Source organism: Oncorhynchus mykiss, chromosome 14, assembly GCF_057628025.1.
Source record: "Oncorhynchus mykiss isolate SJ-2025 chromosome 14, ASM5762802v1, whole genome shotgun sequence".
Classification (NCBI taxonomy): domain Eukaryota; kingdom Metazoa; phylum Chordata; class Actinopteri; order Salmoniformes; family Salmonidae; genus Oncorhynchus; species Oncorhynchus mykiss.
In genome coordinates, this window is record NC_143035.1 from 10,410,303 (window position 1) to 10,430,089 (window position 19,787).

General features: G+C 43.5%; 1 protein-coding gene across 18 annotated transcripts in view; it reads right to left on the minus strand.

The window, feature by feature from the left end:
* Positions 1-2,102: 2,102 nt before the first annotated feature.
* Positions 2,103-19,787, minus strand: part of LOC110488757 (phospholipid-transporting ATPase 11C) — a 74,961-nt gene continuing 57,276 nt past the window's right edge. For 3 of the 18 annotated variants that reach the window (XR_005035919.2, XR_016486277.1, XR_016486275.1), the window contains 17 exons: positions 19,260-19,459; positions 19,049-19,120; positions 18,870-18,943; positions 18,664-18,767; positions 18,216-18,397; positions 17,583-17,807; positions 17,129-17,300; positions 16,780-16,882; positions 16,512-16,657; positions 15,311-15,370; positions 12,513-12,640; positions 12,143-12,344; positions 11,955-12,058; positions 11,643-11,799; positions 9,091-9,219; positions 5,386-5,417; positions 2,103-5,014 (listed from right to left, as the gene is read on the minus strand). Coding sequence is in view for 12 of the 18 variants with exons in the window: in XM_036942907.2 (XP_036798802.1) it covers positions 9,121-9,219; positions 11,643-11,799; positions 11,955-12,058; positions 12,143-12,344; positions 12,513-12,640; positions 15,311-15,370; positions 16,512-16,657; positions 16,780-16,882; positions 17,129-17,300; positions 17,541-17,807; positions 18,216-18,397; positions 18,664-18,767; positions 18,870-18,943; positions 19,049-19,120; positions 19,260-19,459 (2,070 nt within the window). In the remaining 6 variants the exon portion in view is untranslated. Of the gene's footprint in view, positions 5,015-5,385; positions 5,418-9,090; positions 9,220-11,642; positions 11,800-11,954; positions 12,059-12,142; positions 12,345-12,512; positions 12,641-15,310; positions 15,371-16,511; positions 16,658-16,779; positions 16,883-17,128; positions 17,301-17,540; positions 17,808-18,215; positions 18,398-18,663; positions 18,768-18,869; positions 18,944-19,048; positions 19,121-19,259; positions 19,460-19,787 lie in introns of all 18 variants that reach the window. The other 15 variants (XR_005035917.2, XR_005035918.2, XR_016486276.1 and 12 more) reach the window with 10 other exon arrangements.

Here is a 19,787-nt window from a genome sequence, read left to right on the forward strand (position 1 = left end):
GTCTTCTATGGTTAGAAAAATTAGCATTTCTGCAACATTGTTTTGTTCAAATATAATTTGATCTCTGAAACATCAAGGTAATTGATTGTAACCAAATTGGCCATTTTAAATGTAATGGACTAATTTAATAAATATAGTACCTTACATCTGATTTGAACTGAACTTTTTTCTAACAATGAGTAAGACATGAGGAATCCAAAACAAATGGTCAAACACCACCCACGGAACCCCCACACCAAACCCAACAACGAGTATAGAGTATCTGTTCTCTATGGCTGACAAGTAGCATGGAGCTGCGGTTCAGAGCATTGTTTCTTCATCCTATGTAATGTATTCTCCGTGATGTTTTTTTCTCCCCACTGTTCAGAGAAATTAGTCATTGCTTTTAGGTTAATGTCCCATCCTACATCCTGATCATACCAAGTTCTGACCACTAGATGGTGCTGTTCTTGCTATTAAGTGATACATTTTAAGAATCCCCCTCAATGTTACAGTGAGTGGAAAAAGTATTTGATCCCCTGCTGCTTTTGTACGTTTGCCCAATGACAAAGAAATGATCCGTCTATTAATGTAATGGTAGGTTTATTTGAACAGTGAGAGACAGAATAACAAAAAAAATATATAGAAAAACATGTCAAAAATGTTATAAATTGATTTGCATTTTAATGAGGGAAATAAGTATTTGACCCCTCTACAAAACATGATTTAGTACTTTGTGATTGCCAACAAGGGTTTTGCCATAGAGGTCAGACGTTTCTTGTAGTTGGCCACCAAGTTTGCACACATTTCAGGAGGGATTTTGTCCCACTCCTCTTTGCAGATCTTCTCCAAGTCATGAAGGTTTCGAAGCTGACGTTTGGCAACTCGAACCTTCAGCTCCCTCCACAGATTTTCTATGGGATTATGTTCTGGAGACTGTCTAGGCTACTCCAGGACCTTAATGAGCCACTCCTTTGTTGCCTTGGTCGTGTGGTTTGGGTCATTGTCATGCTGGAATACCAATCCACGACCCATTTTCAATGCCCTGGCTGAGGGAAGGTGGTTCTTACCCAAGATTTGACGTTACATGGTTCCGTCCATCGTCCCTTTGATGCGGTGAAGTTGTCCTGTCCCCTTAGCAGAAAAACACCCCCAAAGCATGTTTCCACCTCCATGTTTGACGGTGGGGATGGTGTTCTTGGGGTCATAGGCAGGATTCCTCCTCCTCCAAACACGGCAAGTTGAGCCAAAGACCTCCATTTTGGTCTCGCATGACCACAACACTTTCACCCAGTTGCCCTCTGAATCATTCAGATGTTCATGGGCAAACTTCAGACGGGCATGTATAAATGCTTTCTTGAGCATTGCAGGATGTGGGCATTGCAGGATTTCAGATGCAATAGATTAGCTTAATTTATCATAGATCAAATAATGCTGTATTTCAACAAAATAATGTTGCAGGAATGCTAATCTTATCTGTATCTAACAAACAATTTCAGATCAATCTGAGATGACGGATGTCGAATTCTCGTGCTTTTTGAGGTGGAACCTGATACTTTTAATGCGCCCTCCTACTTAACCTTCTGATACACACACAGAACCATGCGCTACACGTTAACGCGTCAATCGAGGCATAGTAAACAGCACATTTTTCTCCCTTGCGCTAAGCCAACAAATTGTTCTGCCCATGCAAGTGCACACATTCAATCAAAAGACACAGGAACATGAACAGGGGTCATTGTGCACATAATGACAGCGCTTCACTCATCCCTACATCTCCCCTCAACCGACCAGGACTCAGGCACACATTGTACACAGGTCCACAGAGGGAGTACAGTACACGCAATTATACAAAAAAAACTCAGAGTAGGTTTCTCACGGAGGATGTGCTGTGGTGGCAGGTTGAGTGGCGGGGTGCAGTTGGCAGTGGTCTGAACTCTACCTTGGGGCTCTAGCCTTCAGCCGCAGCACGGTTGTTCCAGTTAAGCCTCTCATCTACCTCATTACCACAGAGTATCTGCTTAGTCTGGCCATGCACAACCCCCAACAGACCCATCTTCGTATGCTTGCTGATACACAAGATGACTAACATACCACAAATTCATTAATAAAAACAGAACAAGTTTTCAAAACAGTGTTTTTATTGCAGAAAAACTGTTGAACATACTGGTCTTAAAGTGGTACATTCAGATCGGAGGTTCAGAGTGCCTAGGCTGGAGACTGAGGGGCCAGATGTGAAGTGCCCATTCTGTGCCCGTCTGAACCTAAGGCACCCCACCACAGCAGTCACCCGCGGACAGGGTTATTCTCCACATTCACCCAGCCTCTCGTGCTTTTTTTTGGACGTTTTGATTATTCTTACAAAAAAAGTGGCTGGAAAAAGGTTGCATTTAAAATACAATCAATTTTTTTACATATTTTGTCAGGCAAAACATGAGTATCCAATACTTTTTAAAAAGCATTTTAAAATAGCATCTCTGATGTAATGTTAAAGGTTTGTTTTTTTAAAACATACAGAAAGTCCTCCACCTACCCGCTGACCTAGGACACAGAGCCCAGGTAGGTGAAAGTTCAACGGCATCTTCACGTTAGTCTGAGCGGTCCATACTCCTCATAGCTTTACTGTTTCAAAAGGAAACGTTACAAAGAGTTCCCCGTATTACAACCCTCTGGAAACTCTAGACCCTTGAAGTCAAGGTAAATATATCATTTTCTCCTCCACAAGATGGTACAGTATGTGATACAGGCAGGTAACCCACTGTTCCTAAGCTGTCATTGAAGATAAGAATTTGTTCTTAACCGACTTGCCTAGTTAAATAAAAGGTCAAAATAAAAAAAAGAAGTTGATGGAAGTACGGTAAATCACATTTGGCATGGGAGCCATGTCTTGAATTCTGCCACATGCTCAGTATGTCACAGGTCATGTACAGCCCTCATGTAGCTATTACAGTATCTCCAACCACTAAGGAGCTGGAATGGAGCCCATCTGGACTAAGGATACTCAGCTTAGGAACTACAACCATCAGTGATGCTAATCATCATATGAGGAGATATTGCAATAGCTACATGAGGGCTGTACAGGACCTATTATGGCATTTTGTAAGAGACTAAAGAGGTGCCAACAGGGCACCTACTCCCAGGCATATCCCTCTGTGGCAAACATAGAAGAAGCTCCATTCCTCGCCTGGATATGACTGAACTGATCTAACCGGTGCTCTGTGATCTGACCTGCTACCAGATCGGTGGAGGGAGAGGATATAGTAGAGGTGTAAGGTAGGATATACCTGCAGGGTGTGTGTGTGTGTGTGTGAGAGATACAGATGATATGGGTTAGCACTGGGCACACATCTGGTCTGAAGTAACACAGGCATACTGAAGAATCACGAAGCTGATCATTCGCTACAACAACAAAAAAAGATTCACGTAATAAAAATATACAATTTGTGAGTAAAAATTGCACGGAACAATAAATATTTCACATGTTCCAAAACATCTTCCCATATAGTGTCTAAAAGTGATTCAAATCATAGCATGTAGAAATGGAATGTCTGAAGCACTAACGCTAGAAGTCAGAACCATCTTTCTGTAAGAAACCCATCTCAGACATAGTAAATGGAGATCCATGAACATCTATGGTAGCAGGTGGGTAGAAAGCCTCAGTGGCATTACCTATGGTGGCAAGAAAGAGGAAGTCTGAAGTTGGGATCTTTACCCACCAACATCAGCCCACCTTTGACAAACAACACTAACTGGTAATGGGACATGTATCACTAATTTTAGGCTTTTAGTGCATGTGTGTGCGCTCCACAGAACTCCTGAAGTCCTTTAGAGGACAGGTCATGACAACCACATGCTAAATGTACAAGGTAGATCCAGGTATTCTGGTTAAACGTGTCTCAATGTAACACACACACGTTGCTTTGAGGCCATGATTCCCATCCAGTACAATTGTGCTGCTGGGCACACACACACCCACTCAGCAACATTGCAATCATTTGGATGGCGCTGGGCATGACACTTGCATCTCCCCAGCTCAGACACATTTTTGGCATCAAGCTTTAGATATTCAAACAGGTTAAGCGATATACAGCACATATATTCATTTTCAATACATTTGGGATTTTCTTAAACGATCACCGGCCTTAAGGTGGGAAGATTCAAGTCATGCTACAAACACCGAACCAGGTAGAAATGTTGGCAAGCACAACTCATTACCAGTCATTTTGATTCACCACACTCTTTGGGGAGATGGGAAAATAGAGACTTAACCCAGCAGGGGGTTGTGCTCTAAACACAGTATTCAAGGACATTTTGAAGATCTCCAGTAACCCGTGTTCAGTGCAGTCTGCACTGAGTGAATATGCTCTCTTTGCGTTGGACTTGACTGGATTGGAATCATGCAACTTCTAAACTATGATTTGGATCTGGAGCAGTGGAATTTTAGTTTCAGAAAGTGAGTGACATTTGCTTTAAAAAAAAAAAAAGACAAACCTTGCAGAAAAATATAAATAACAAGTGGAATGTGGCATTCATGAGGCCTACTTAGTTTCATGCAGATGAATCATTCTGGGACAGTGGAGGTGTGGCTGCATGTTAGAACACAGCCGACCGTAGGAGTACCTCTGACAAGGCAGCCATGTACGCACGCACCCCCCCCCCCCGGTAGTATTCATAGAAAAGAAAAATAACCTCCGGAAACTCACAGTCCAGTTAAAACGTGGTAAAAATGGCCTGTGCTGCATGGGCCAGTGGTGCAGCAATCTGCACTGCAGACATGCAGAGGGAAATAGGAAGAGGAAGGACGGAGGGAGCAGGGGAACAGAGGTACTCAAAACACTGCTGGAGTCATCCCTGGGTCTTTTATCATTTCTACTACGTTGTTTTCCCATTTTCTTTTTAGATCAGGCAAAAGATCAGGCAGCCAGAGTGCCATGGCCTCCTGAAAGACGGTGGCCGCAGGGTAGTTGATCCTCCTTTGTGCCCTTTACTCCCGCTCCTTCAGGTGCTTGTAGGACAAGGGCGTGACGGCAGCGATCTGGAGAGGACATACAAAACACACACACACAGAAGTTAGTCCACCTCTATAAACAGAAACCTGCTCCTGCCAACCACTGGATGGTGGCAAGACCCAGCCACACCATGACACCGACAGCAATAAAAGAAAAGGATAGGATAGGATAGGATGACCCCCCCCGGGTAGAATTGACAACATACCCCCAGACAACATTGATTGGACACACCTCCCCTGAAAACAGAGATCAGCTGGAATCTATCATTAAATGTCATTTGCTCTGATTGAACGTGATCATCAACCAGGATTCTGGTGAAGTGAGGGGAACCCAAGACACCCATGACCATGAGCAATAACCGAGGGGTTAGACATGCGAGATTAGCCCCTTATTTTACCTGGATGTCTGTAGGAGTCTGTCCTCTGAAGGCTGGGAAGAACAGATAAACAGGTTAAATGAAGATGAGGGATGGGAGCGTAAAGCCTGGTGTTAACACTTCACTGCCATTCCAATAAATGGAACCCAACCCCTCAGATGACGGTCAGTTCGTTGTCGTAGTAACCGCAACATTTAATATACCTGGCAAAGCAATGGCATAACGCATGCAGTCAGCTAAGCTCGATAGTCGCCACTTAAAATGAAGTACTTGCAAATGAAAAAACACGAGGCGCCAGTGACACACAAGCATGTTATTGCATGTAAAAAAAATAAAAAATACAACCACCAAATGACAACGCCATGAGGGGAGAAATAAAAATGGCAGATGACGAGGTCTGCAATGTTTATTACATATATGGAGCCGAAAGAAAAAACAAAAACAGAATTACTCATTCACCCTTTTAACATGCACACAAACTGATGACACAGACGAATCCCCATCCACGGGAGACTTGATACTTTATTTCAAAAAGGTAACATGAAATCATTAAAAAGAGCACATGCAAGGACACAATGAGCAGTTCGTCTACTTGGAGGCTGAAAGGAGCATTCATCATTGTCCTGGCGACGCCTTTAACATTCAGTCAGTTGAATGTTAATCTAAATCTTTTGAGTTAACTTTGTCCATAAGGACGTACAGCATGTACAGCATGTACAGGTAACTGCAACAATTAAAAGGACACACCAGTGTCTTCATAGGGCATTGGGCCTCTACGAGCCATCAGAACAGCTTCAATGTGCCTCGACACAGATCAGGGATGGGCAACTTTCATGGGGCGGGGGACAAAAACATATCAACTCATCATGAGGGGTTGCGGTTGCTCGGGAGTCTGTGACCCCAAATCCACTGTGAGCAACACATTTTAGTGAGAAACGTTAGCAGTTTTTAATCTTATTTCATAGTGAGACTGACGAACAAAATCAATGGGGTCCCCCCCAGCAGGTAATTCGACCATGATAACAAGTTTAGGTAGCTGGCAACAAAACCAATTTAGCAATCCCCCAAAAAAATTGCTGACATGGGCTAACTGACTGACTAATCAGGGACTTACTGCTGATGCACAACCAATTTTGAAATGGCACCTTGTGTATTCTAACTTGTTGAGACCCAGACACAGTTCCATCCCTGGCATAGAGTTCCAGACACTTTAAAATCTATTGGAGGGATGGGACACCATTCTTCCATGAGAAATTCCATAATTTGAGGTTTGATGTTGGAAAACACTGGTCTCAGACGCCGCTCCTGAATCTTCCATAAGTGTTCAATTGGGTAGAGATATGGTGACAGACATGCTGAGCGATTATCTGAAATGTTGGTTCTTTTTTGGTTTTCAAACTAATTGACTAATGTCAGTTAAAAAAAAAGTTTTTCCTGTGAGCTCAATGTCAAGATTTTGCAGTTTCTCTAGAGATTAATCCGATCACGCCCAAACTGTGCGACGTAGTAGGGAGTTGTAGTTTCCAACAAGCCAATATTCTAAATAGTTTAGAGCAGAAAACGTGATAATTAACTACAATGACCACAATCCATTGTGCCTACGTGTCCGGTCTGTGTTTATTTTACGCCTGCTACATCCGGTTAGGGGCGGCAGGGTAGCCTAGTGGTTAGAGCGTTGGGCTAGTAACCAAAAGGTTGCAAGATCAAATCCCTGAGCTGACAAGGTAAAAATATGTGGTTCTGCCCTTGAACAAGGCAGTTAACCCACTGTTCCTAGGCCGTCAATGAAAATAACAATTTGTTCTTAACTGACTTGCCTAGTTAAATAAAGGTTAAAAAATAGTGAGGGGCAGACATGGAGAGAAGAGACAGAAGAATGCTTGATTGAGGGGGACAGAGAGCAGTTGCTTTGCGAGGCGTCTCTACCTGAAAATATATGATCCAAGTGTGATAGTTGGTATTCAGCAGTCATAAAAGTTTGCCTTATTTACTTTGAAGACCTACTAAAAAAGTGCATAAGGATAAGATGACTTGGAATGAAATAATAAAATCATGTGAATAAATGGTTGAAACTGTAAATGGCAGTCACTACCATCATGGGGCATTGATTAATGGTTTTCTTCTGTGTTGTTAAAGCGTTCAACCCACAGTGCATTTCATGTAAAAAATAAAATGTTTGAAACCGAAAACCGGTTTATTTAAATCTAACAAAACCTTTTAAAAAGGTAATCTCTCAGCACACACAGTGTGTGTAAACCCCCTATGCTCCTTTAAAAAAAGTAATCTCTCAGCACACACAGTGTGTGTAAACCACCTATGCTCCTTTAAAAAAAGTAATCTCTCAGCACACACAGTGTGTGTAAACCACCTATGCTCCTTTAAAAAAGTAATCTCTCAGCACACACACAGTGTGTGTAAACCCCCTATGCTCCTTTAAAAAAAGTAATCTCTCAGCACACACAGTGTGTGTAAACCCCCTATGCTCCTTTAAAAAAAGTAATCTCTCAGCACACACAGTGTGTGTAAACCACCTATGCTCCTTTAAAAAAAGTAATCTCTCAGCACACACAGTGTGTGTAAACCCCCTATGCTCCTTTAAAAAAAGTAATCTCTCAGCACACACAGTGTGTGTAAACCCCCTATGCTCCTTTAAAAAAAGTAATCTCTCAGCACACACAGTGTGTGTAAACCCCCTATGCTCCTTTAAAAAAAGTAATCTCTCAGCACACACAGTGTGTGTAAACCACCTATGCTCCTTTAAAAAAAGTAATCTCTCAGCACACAGTGTGTGTAAACCCCCTATGCTCCTTTAAAAAAAGTAATCTCTCAGCACACACACAGTGTGTGTAAACCCCCTATGCTCCTTTAAAAAAAGTAATCTCTCAGCACACACACAGTGTGTGTAAACCCCCTATGCTCCTTTAAAAAAAGTAATCTCTCAGCACACACAGTGTGTGTAAACCCCCTATGCTCCTTTTAAAAAGGTAATCTCTCAGCACACACAGTGTGTGTAAACCACCTATGCTCCTTTAAAAAAAGTAATCTCTCAGCACACACACAGTGTGTGTAAACCCCCTATGCTCCTTTAAAAAAAGTAATCTCTCAGCACACACAGTGTGTGTAAACCCCCTATGCTCCTTTAAAAAAAGTAATCTCTCAGCACACACACAGTGTGTGTAAACCCCCTATGCTCCTTTAAAAAAAGTAATCTCTCAGCACACACACAGTGTGTGTAAACCCCCTATGCTTCTTTGAGACCCATCTTTACAAGTCACAGAGATCTTTTCTGGCCATGGTAGCAAAAATAATGGATAACTGAATTTTTATACCTGACCCTAAGCATGATGGGATGTTAATTGCTTAATTAACTCAGGAACCACACCTGTGCGGAAGCGCCTGCTTTCATTATACTTTGTATCCCTCGTTTACTGAAGTGTTTCCTTTATTTTGGCAGTTACCTGTATGTACACATATCACAAACAAAATATGAAGCAGACATTATGACGAACACACTTTTCAGCCAACAAGAGTTCACCACACAGGAAGTATGGGTTATGGTAAGTGATAGAGGGCTGAACCGAGTTCTTAAAGGATCCTCCTTCTTGAAGGCACAGAAAGCAGGATTTGGAGTAGAATACTGGATTCTGGTTACTGTTAAGGGGTAATGGGCCCCGGCAGATATAGGCTGCTAAAGGGTTTGTTTTGGGGGTTATCTGATTGGTTTACCTAGGCCGCAGAGTTGGGGCTGGTACCTGTTCATAGGATAGTATTGGACTCGTCTGAAAAGGTTCGCATTAGCAGGGGCCTGGCTGAAGACTGGGTTTCCCCCTCACCCGACTGAACCAACGGCTTCTTCTGGAAGGGTCAGGCAAGAGACACTAATGACACCTCGGTGCTGACAGAGACTTACAAGACAGCAAGTGGACAATGTAATGTAGTTTAAAACACACATACTCTCCCTGGCGAATACGCTCTCCTCAACCCAATGTTTGTCAGGAGGGACAAGTCAATGTTTAGGAAGATCTCGTTGTTTAAGTGTTGTTAATCTTGATTCTATAAAGGCCAAACTAAGCTATTATTGGTGCAGCCTCCCAAATATTTCTGACTTCAGACACACATTTAGAGCAACACACACATCTCTGTAGTGGATGTGGTTGTGGCGGGGGGTCCAGGGTATGGGGTTGTCTGGGGCACACTGGCATGCAGGTTAACCTCATGTGTTGGCGTGCCGCATTCACCTGGACAGGCATGCAGAGACGGCAGGCACAGGGGCAACACAGGCAGCTAAGACACAATGACCGATGCACCCGGACATACCGAAGTAGACATAGCACCAACATGCCATGGTCTCAGCACCAAACCAAACACAACGCTGGGTAAGTGACAGAGAAGGCAGGGCATTGGGCAATGTCATTAGAACCTTAAAAGAGCAGCATCCCTTCAACATCACTATGTTCTAAAGTGGGAACCTCTAGAATGGGCAACAGTGTGAGGATCAGGCCTAACCTGTCAAGGGAGGGTGGATGCTGGATGTTATAGGACACCACCTGAGTCGTGTTAAAGGCAGGAAGAGGGAGGGGGGAGAAATCGGCAAGCAGGACAGGATAGATAGGAGGAGAGGAGAGAGGCAAAGAGCATACAGAGAGAGAGAGAGAGACCTCAGTCACTCCAGGAGAAGCTGTGAGTGCTGGCGGTCTGCGACAGCATGAAGACAGTGGACGTTCCCGACGAAGGAAGTCGTTGCTTGATCTGCAGCAAAGCAGGCAGGATAGAAAGAGAGAAACAGAAGAGGCGATAAAAAGGGAGTGAGACAGAGGGAGAAAGAGTAGAACAAAAGTATTAAAACAGAGCATTGAAGATAAGTGGGGCAAGAGGTTTGGCCTTTGCTGCCGAGGCCCTGGAACTTTCATCAATGTTCCTCATTGGTATCAGGTTAGACTCTTGCCATTAGAAGTGTATTGGTATTGTGGGCTAAATGTAACTTTTCTTGGTCTGAATGAATGAATATATATATATATATATATATATATATATATATATATATATATATATATATATATATATATGCATTTGCTGGGTGCTCTGTTATTTGTGCACCATGGAACTCTATCACTTCTATGGTTCAAAGTCATGTAATAAAATGTCACTTATTTGTAGGTTGTTTCTGCTAGCAAGTAAAATAAGTTTTCTATATATATCTATATCTATCTATCTGTGTGTGTGTGTGGCCTACGCCTTTATCTACACTGAACAAAAATATAAAATGCAACATGGTTGGTCCCATGTTTCATGAGCTGAAATAAAAGATCACAGAAATTTCTGTCTGTTAATAAAGCCCTTTTGTGGAGAAAAATGTATTATGATTAACTGGGCCTGGCTCTCAAGTGGGTGGGCCTGGCTCTCAAGTGGGTGGGCCTGGCTCTCAAGTGGGTGGGCCTGGCTCTCAAGTGGGTGGGCCTGGCTCTCAAGTGGGTGGGCCTGGCTCTCAAGTGGGTGGGCCTGGCTCTCAAGTGGGTGGGCCTGGCTCTCAAGTGGGTGGGCCTAAACCCTTCCATGCACACCCATGGCTGCAAACCTGGCCAGTTATGGGATATCTATAGATTAGTGCATAATGAATTTGTTTACATTTATTTCCTTATATGAACTGTAACTCAGCAAAAATCGTGAAATTGTCGCATGTAAAGTTTATTTTTACTCAGTATCGTTCATTGGTAAATGTAAATGTCAAACATTTACATATAAAATCGTCCATACAAAAAAGGATTTGTATGACGATATGTCGGTTGAAAAAGCTATTGAGTGATAATATCACATAACTTGTGAAATGAATAACCAAATTATGAGTCATCACACCATTACTAATACTTTGAAGGAAAACTAATTTGCCTCTTGGGGAGTTAAGGGACACACTATACCAGGGGAGAAGGGGGAGAAATTAGATTATTCCTCTGATCTCCATCCATGACCACAACACAAATCAGATCGCTATGGAGGAGCTCTTTAATGTACGTTTAGAGCGATGGGCTCCGGTCAAGCATCCCCGAATCTTCAAGAAGACACAAATGGCTACTTGCAAGGACAAAATGTCAATTATGAGACTGTTCTAATGCATAAACAGAAATATCTAAGCATCTGACACAAAGGACAAGTCATAGCCTGTAGAAATGATGAAAGGATATGAACACAGGAAAACTACTATGAAGTGTTTTGAAGAGTTGTTTTTCCCCTGAACGTCAAAACGATACACAGATCGAGAACTAGATGTGCGTGTACCGTACCTGTCGAGAGTGGGGCCAGCGCGGCTTGCGGAGGACCAGCAGCAGGATCTCAGGCAGCAGGCTGAGCAGGACGAGGAGGATGATGACCAGCCAGGCCGACACAGAGCGCAGCATGTTAGCAAACACAAAGTAGAGACGCTGCTGCCGAAGGAAGGGCCTGGCGGGAGGGAGAGCGTTAACAACATTCACACAGGTCAGTCCAAATTGAGCGGTCACCATCCACGGTTCAGGAGCACTACACGGCGAGCAGGCTTTTGCTCCAGCCCACCACTAACACTGATTGACGTATGTGTCAGATGATCCCGTCCTCACCATATGATCCCACCCCAGAAGAAGCTGAAGAACATGTAGAAGGCCAGCGAGCCCCAGATGACAAAGTGATTGATCCACGTCCAATGGCGCGTGTCCATAGCCAGCTAGAACCACAAACAGAAGAAAAGGTGGTATCACTGGTCTGAAAATGTATTTCAATAACACTATGAAGTTCAAGTGTGCTTTACCTTTAGCGTGACGGTGAAGACGAGGACAGTAAAAACAATTGTTCCGTACGACCAATTCCCAAACACCTGGCCATTGTCCTGCAGGGCGGGGTTACTAAAGAGAAAGCGGACCCCAAAGAAGAACAGGAGGCCCTGGTAGACCCCAAGTAGGGTCCAGTACAGGAAGGGGCTCCAACGCAACATGGCGTTCTTTGCTACGTCCCTAAGGAGAGAAAAGGACAGAGAGAGAAAAGAGGGTAGCAAGGGAGGACCACAAAGAACAAAGACGGAGGGTTGAAATCACTTGCTTGTGTCGTCATTATCACACTAGAAGCATAGCTAGTGCATTTTTCTATTTAGGTGCAGAGTGAAGTGTAGTTCCCGGACCTACCTGTAGAGGGTAGCGTTGCTCATCAGGACCTCCATACAGATGTGCTGCTCCAAGAGGCTGTAGGCCAGGATAGGCATGGAGGTGAAACAGATGTTGTACATCGTCAGATAGGCTGCGTCGTAGAGGGGCTGGGGAGGACGGGGGAAGGACCGGGTGGGAGGGGGTGGATTGGGAACCCAGGGGTTAATTACACGGAGAGGAGAGCGCTCACTCTTGCATACACGCGTTGACAAACACACAACCACCACCTAACACAGGAAGAGGGCTCTACAGCGTCGAGCCTGTTGCTGTGTGACTACATGGCGAAGCCATCCTTTGATATATGCACACAGATGGTTCTGAGAGAGCAGGTCTAAGCTGGGGGGCATCTTTTAAACAGCGATACTTAGAGTTTACATATCAGAAGTTAGCTGTGTATACTAAGAGATCCCTCTCCTGCGAGAGCTAAACATGTGCCAAAGGAATGAATACATTGCCTAAAATGGCGAAGACTTACTCCATGTAACCAAGGGCTGTACTATGTAATGTACTAGTCATATTGTATACATAACGTGCATGTAATATGAACGCCATATATACACACACACACACACACAACTCATTCAAGTGTTTCATGTAGTAACCAAAAATGTGTTAAAATTAAACAAATTTAAATATATTTTAGATTCTTCAAAGTAGCCACCCTTTTGCCTTCTCTCAACCAGCTTCACCTGGAATGCTTTTCCAACAGTCTTAAAAAGTGTTCCTACATAATTGTTGGCTGCTTTTCCTTCACTCTGCGGTCCAACTCATCCCAAACCATCTCAATTGGATTGAAATCGGGTGATTGTGGAGCCCAGGTTATCTGACGCAGCACTCCATTCCTATTCTTCTTGGTCAAATAGCACTTACACAGCCTGGAGGTGTGATGGAGCATTGTCATTTTGAAAAACAAATGATAGTCCTGCAACCCAGACGGGAATGGAGTATAGCTGCATAATGCTGTGGTAGCCATGCTGGTTAAGTGTGCTTTGAATTCTAAATAAAATCACAGAGAGTGTCACCAGCAAAGCACCATCATACCTTCACAACTCCTCCTCCATGCTTCACGGCGGGAACCACACATACAGAGATCATCCGTTCACCTACTCTGCATCTCACAAAGACATGGCGGTTAGAATCCAAAATCTCAAATTTGGACTCATCAGACCAAAGGACAGATTTCCACCAGTCTAATGTCCATTGCTCGTGTTTCTTGGCCCAAGCAAGTCTCTTATTCTTATTGGTGTCCTTTAGTAGTGGTTTCTTTGCAGCAATTCGACCATGAAGGCCTGATTCACGCTGTCTCCTCTAAACAGTTGATATTGAGCTGTGTCTTGCATTTATTTGGGCTGCAATTTGAGGCTGGTAACTCTAATGAACTTATCCTCTGCAGCAGAGGTAACTCTGGGTCTTCCTTTCCTGTGGTGGTCCTCATGAGAGCCAGTTTCATCATAGCGCTTGATGGTTTTTGTGACTGCACTTGAAGAAACTTTCAAAGTTCTTGAAATGTTCCATATTGACTGACCTTCATGTCTTAAAGTAATGATGGACTATCGTTTCTCTTTGCTTATTTGAGCTGTTCTTGCCATAATATGGACTTAGCCCTATTTGGTAAAAGACCATCTTCTGTATACCACCCCATACCTTGTCACAACACAACTGATTGGCTCAAACACATTAACCTCTTGAAGCTAGGGGGCACTATTTTTATGTTTGGAAAAATAACATTCCCAAAGTAAATGGACTATTTCTCAGGACCAGATCTAGAATATGTAATTGATAGATTAGGATAGAAAACACTCTAAAGTTTCCAAAACTGTCAAAATATTGTCTGTGAGTATAACAGAACTGATATTGCAGGCGAAACCCTGAGGAAAATCCAATCAGGAAGTGCCTCTTATTTTGAAACCCTTCTGTTCCTATGCATGGCTATCCTCCATTTAAAGGGATATCAACCAGATTCCTTTCTCTCTGGCTTCCCTAAGGTGTCAGTCTTTAGACATGGTTTCAGGCTTTTATTTAGAAAAATTAGCGTGAGAGATCACATTGTGTAAGTGGATAGGTGGGGGCTCTCAGAGTGAGTTTTTGCGCTACAGAGTAAAGCCGCCATTGTTCCTCCCGCTGTTATTGAAAAACCTACACACTCTGTTGATATATTATTGAATATATATTTTAAAAACTACCTGAGGAATGATTATAAAAAAAACTTTGACATGTTTCTGTGGACATTATGAAGACCATTTGGAATTTTCGTCTGCGTTGTCATGACCGCTCTTTCCTGTGGATTTCTGAACATAACGTTTTAAGGAAAGACATTCCACAAGGCACACCTGTTACTTGAAATGCAATCCATGTGACTACCTCATGAAGCTGGTTGAGAGAATGCCAAGATTGCCTTGATGACAGCATTGAAGAATATAATGTTTAAAACTTTGGTTACTACAGGATTCCATATCTATTATTTCATAGTTTTGATGTCTTCACTATTATGCTACAATGTAGAAAATAGTAAAAATAAAGAAAAACCCTGGTGTGGGTGTGTCCAAGCTTTTGACTGGTACTACACACACACACACACACACACACACACACAAATATATAAGACTGCAGCCACTCCAGGAGAGGGGGGATGTCAGGTCAACCAGAGGGAAAGAATATGGTTGTAGACTGGAGAAGGTGCTGGGATTCAATGGGATCCTCTGCTATTTCATGTTTAGAGCATCTTTGAATCTCAGAGAGGGGAGAGGGGCCTCAGCAGGACACGGTGCAGTACTCACTTGCTGGGAAGATCCACAGAAAAACTGGTACAAGAACTGAGGTAAGATGAAGCAGAGGTTCTGTAAGCAAGTGAGAGGGGGAAAGGAGCCTGAGGTTAGACACATCAAAAAGTAACGCACGAGAACTTGTGTCTGGGTCTCATCTAAATCACATGGGCTTGAGCAGTGTCCTTTATCAACATCAGAAATGTTTACTCTGTACATCTGTGGCTCTGTTGAGCTAACATTTTACAGTTGATAGACAACTTTAGCACAGTTACAAACTTACTCTTTATTTTTTATTTTTTTTGCAATAGCCTATATAAAAGACCTAAACGTGTCTGATGCTGCTGCTGGGCTCATTTCGTTGTCTTGCTATCAAATTACACAGGCTGTGTGATCTATTTCTCGGTCGACTCATATCGACATCTCTGCACATTAGCGGTGGGGTAGGATAAATAAATACTACAGGATAGACCTAATTAAAAAGAACAGTGGTGAAGGAAATGGAAAAAGCTGGGCAGAACATGCCCAGAGAGTCAAATTACGCACACTCCACTCTGCTCACATCCTCTATTCAGCTGAATTCAAGATAACATTTTAGAGGCCCCCCATCATGGTGGTGTAAAATATTAGCATGTTTACGCCCATGTCCTGCAATTCTACACAGTTCTCCATGGAGCCGAGATAAAATGTTGCCGTTTTAAAGCTACTATCCTGCAATTCGCCATGGCTAATTCTGTGTTATTTTGCTCAAAGATAATAACAAAATCAGTACTGCTAAATTCATTGTTTATGGAATTTTCAATTCACCCCAACTGTACAGCTTTTATTTTGGTGATTTTTAGTTCTCAAAGATTATATTATACAAAAAATGTATAGTTCCATTATTTTTTCTACATACTTTATATCTGTTTTAGTTGTTTCATTTGACACAAAGCGTTTTTCCATCCAGAAAATGAACACTTTATTTTACACTCTTTGGATTTAGGCTTACCGAAAAAAACCTCTCAGGATTTAAATGGCAGAAAAATCCCTGCATATTACTCCCACATAATCCTCATATCGAATGCTTTTTATTTTGGCAGCAACACAGAATTAGGTTTTATAGCTCCAAACAATGACCGAACCTTGACCTCATCTGATGTGCCCAATACTCATGATCCTCAGTTAACACAAGCACAGTAAGTTACGGTGCCTACATTTCGGTGCTGCCCCCTACCTTGTAGAAGAAGTATTGCACCAGGTGGGCGATCCGAACGTAGTAGAGGTGCCCGTGTCCCAGTAACAGTTTCTTCAGGTGCTTGAGTTTAGGGATGGCATAGTCACTGTTCCTCACTGCCTGGCGACCCTCTTTACCCTTTATACCTGAGACACGGAAGACCAGGGAAATTACACACTTTTACATCTCGCCCAATTTCAATTTGAAACAACTTCAATATTAAAAACATTTCATCATTTGAATCTATAGCGATATCACAGCGTCTTACCGATGCCAATGTGTGCCTCCAGAATCATACTGACATCGTTGGCTCCATCTCCGATGGAGAGGGTGATGGGGCTGCCTTTGGAGTTCTTCACCATGTTCACGATCTATATAGGAACGAGAGAGTGGAAAGAGAGTGAGGGGGAAAAAAAGTTCATTAAATCCCACTTGGTTCTGCATTCGAAACAAGATGCCTAGATGCAAAACCTATTCAGACATTTGTAATATCATTACCAGGTGTAATGTGGGTAAATACAGATTTTTTTGTCGTGAGGCCTGAACCTGGTTTACCTTTAACTACTGTAGCCATCTACAGTTAAATCTACCAGCAAGCGCCCATGACATCGCCTCACCTGGGCCTTCTGTAGGGGAGCCATACGGCAGCACAGCACAGTGGTACAGTTCTGACAGATCTGGAGGAAGAGACTCTTGTAGTGGCTGGAGTCAGGAGAGGAGTTGAACAATAAGGACAGAGTGGCTCCGTCTATGATGAAGCCGTAGTCCTGCTTAGCTGAAGTCCAGCTCCTGGGAGAAAAAGAGAACGCAGAGCTTTCTTGTGACAAATCGAAACAAGAGCAAAAATATTTAATAGTTCAAGACATAATTTGCTCCCAATTGTTATAATTTTATGACAAATTATCATCAATTTACTACCAATGATTAGCAATTTACTACAACTAATTTTATTGAACAATAGTAACATTGTACTGTAAGTAACTCCAATGACCCTCCTTCAAAACCTCCAACCCGAGACTTAACACTGACCTGGTGACCCTAGTCTTAACCGGTGGAGGGTCCTGCACTGACCTCTTGTGGTAGTCTAACAGCACCTCATGCAGGCGCTCTTCTCTCCTCCTCCCGCCGTCCTCCAGGGTTCGCACCGTCAGTTCCAGCAGCTCTGTGCCCCTCTGGAATAGGCGACAGGCGTAGCACGTGGACTTGGCCGTCTCCATCTTGTCCCCCGTAAGAACCCACACCTTCATGCCAGCCCGCTGCAGGGCCTCCATGGTCTCTGCTGCCTCCTCCTGCAACCTGGCGACAGAGAAGGAAGAGAAAGAGGGAGCGTGAATGATGAGTGGCAGTTTGCAGTGAAAAGATAAGATAAGGGGTGCGTCAGAGAGAATGATCGATGGGGCGAGAGGGATGACTAAGTGAGACAGAAAGATGAGGCAGAGTGAGAGCCAGTGTGTGAGACAGTCAGTGAATGCGCGTGTCTGACAAAATGACAGAATACATATTGAACAGAAAACAAATGCACATAACTCCCACCGCACCCACACTTTTACCTCTGCACATTAATGAGCTGTTCGCCTCGAAAGAATGGCTGTGTCCAAAACGGCTCCTATTCCCCTATTCAGTGCACTTCTTTGTGACCAGGGCCCATAGGGTGCCACCTGGGACACAGCCTGAGAGTTAACCCTGAGCTGACTGTCCACCCACCTGTCCTCCACGGCGGTAGCTCCGATCAGGCTCATCCCAGTCTCCACCTGGTTGTAGACAGCCATGAGTTTTGCCTCTCGGTCATCCAGGGCCAGCCTGGCTTCCCTCAGCCCTGCGTCTGCCTGGGCGTACTCTTCAGAACTAAGGAGCTTGTAGGCCACACACAGCGTCCGGTAGCCTTCCTGAGATATGGCACAAACGCACACGGCGTAACTTACCAGTCAACACGAGCAAACACTCTCGCTGTGCGTTTCATAAATGTGAGAAATCTAGACTTTCAATGTACCCGTTGCATTTGGAAAATAAACTAGGACGGTAAAACATTCATCTTAAATCAATGTACACACAAACAAAAATGGTAGCCTTCCTGGGAGACAGACAAATGCACAGACGTACAAAGTAATTGAATAAACATGAAGTTAGTGAAGCGGATGGGGCAGAGACCCACCGTAGCGTTACGCTCCACGTGCATGCGTATCCTGTCCACCTCCTCCTGCCTGACACGGGGGAAGATGGAGGAGTCGGCCCCCTTACAGAACAGCATGATGTCCCCTGAGCAACCAACACAGCCAGAACACGTCAGGACTGGGGTTACAAACAAAACTAGAAGCTAATAGACGAAAAGCTGTTGGTTCATTTCAATCTCTGTCTCACCGCATTTGGATCGGACTATTACGCTCATACGCCTTCTCACGGGGTCAAAGTTCAACACATGAAGCAGCTCGTACCTGCAAGGGGAAATCAGATGGCCATGTCAATCAAAAGGAGAATGTTGACTGATAAAATCAAATCCGTTATTAACATTAATCAAAACTCATCACTTGTTGACTTACGTTTCAACATCTTTGTCTCTGTTCATCACTCTCATGTTCTTGCTCTCCATACCTAGGAATGTGAAACCATACCTATATATGGCGACAAAGACAAGAAAGTGAGCCGCACTGATTACACAACACACTAATCAAACCAAATCCACATAGAAGTTCATTTGTGTGATGGATTGATTGATTGATGAATAACAGTTGCACAGGCCCTGTCCCTTACTTCATGGCTCCCTTGACCAGTGCCACCTCGTCGGGTGAGGAGGCGATGAAGCCCCTGAGCTCTGCAGGGTGGACCATCTCTCCGTCCAGCCCCAGGACACCGTCCACCTGGTCCCCAACCCCGTCCTCCTGACCCGTAGACTCCTTGACCTGCACCGTGTGGCACAGACACAGAGCCCGCAGGAACAGCTCCTCCTCCTCCTGAAAACACACAGACGCATGTTACTTATTGAACTGTGTGCCATTTCCCAGAGGTGCATTCATTAAGAACCAAATGCAAAACTGGATGAACTTCTCCAACAAGAAACTATTGTTTATGTTGCAAAACGTTTTTCTACAGTGTGCAATGAATGTTAGAATGAATACACCATTTGGTATGTACATTTATATGGCACAGTAACAGTTTACATTACTACACTACCTAACAACCTCTGTCTATGGGATGCAGAGTACAAACTAATGGCCATTAATCACACTGGATCTGTCACAGGTTATGTTAGGTCACATGCGATACTTGTTCTTCTGTCAG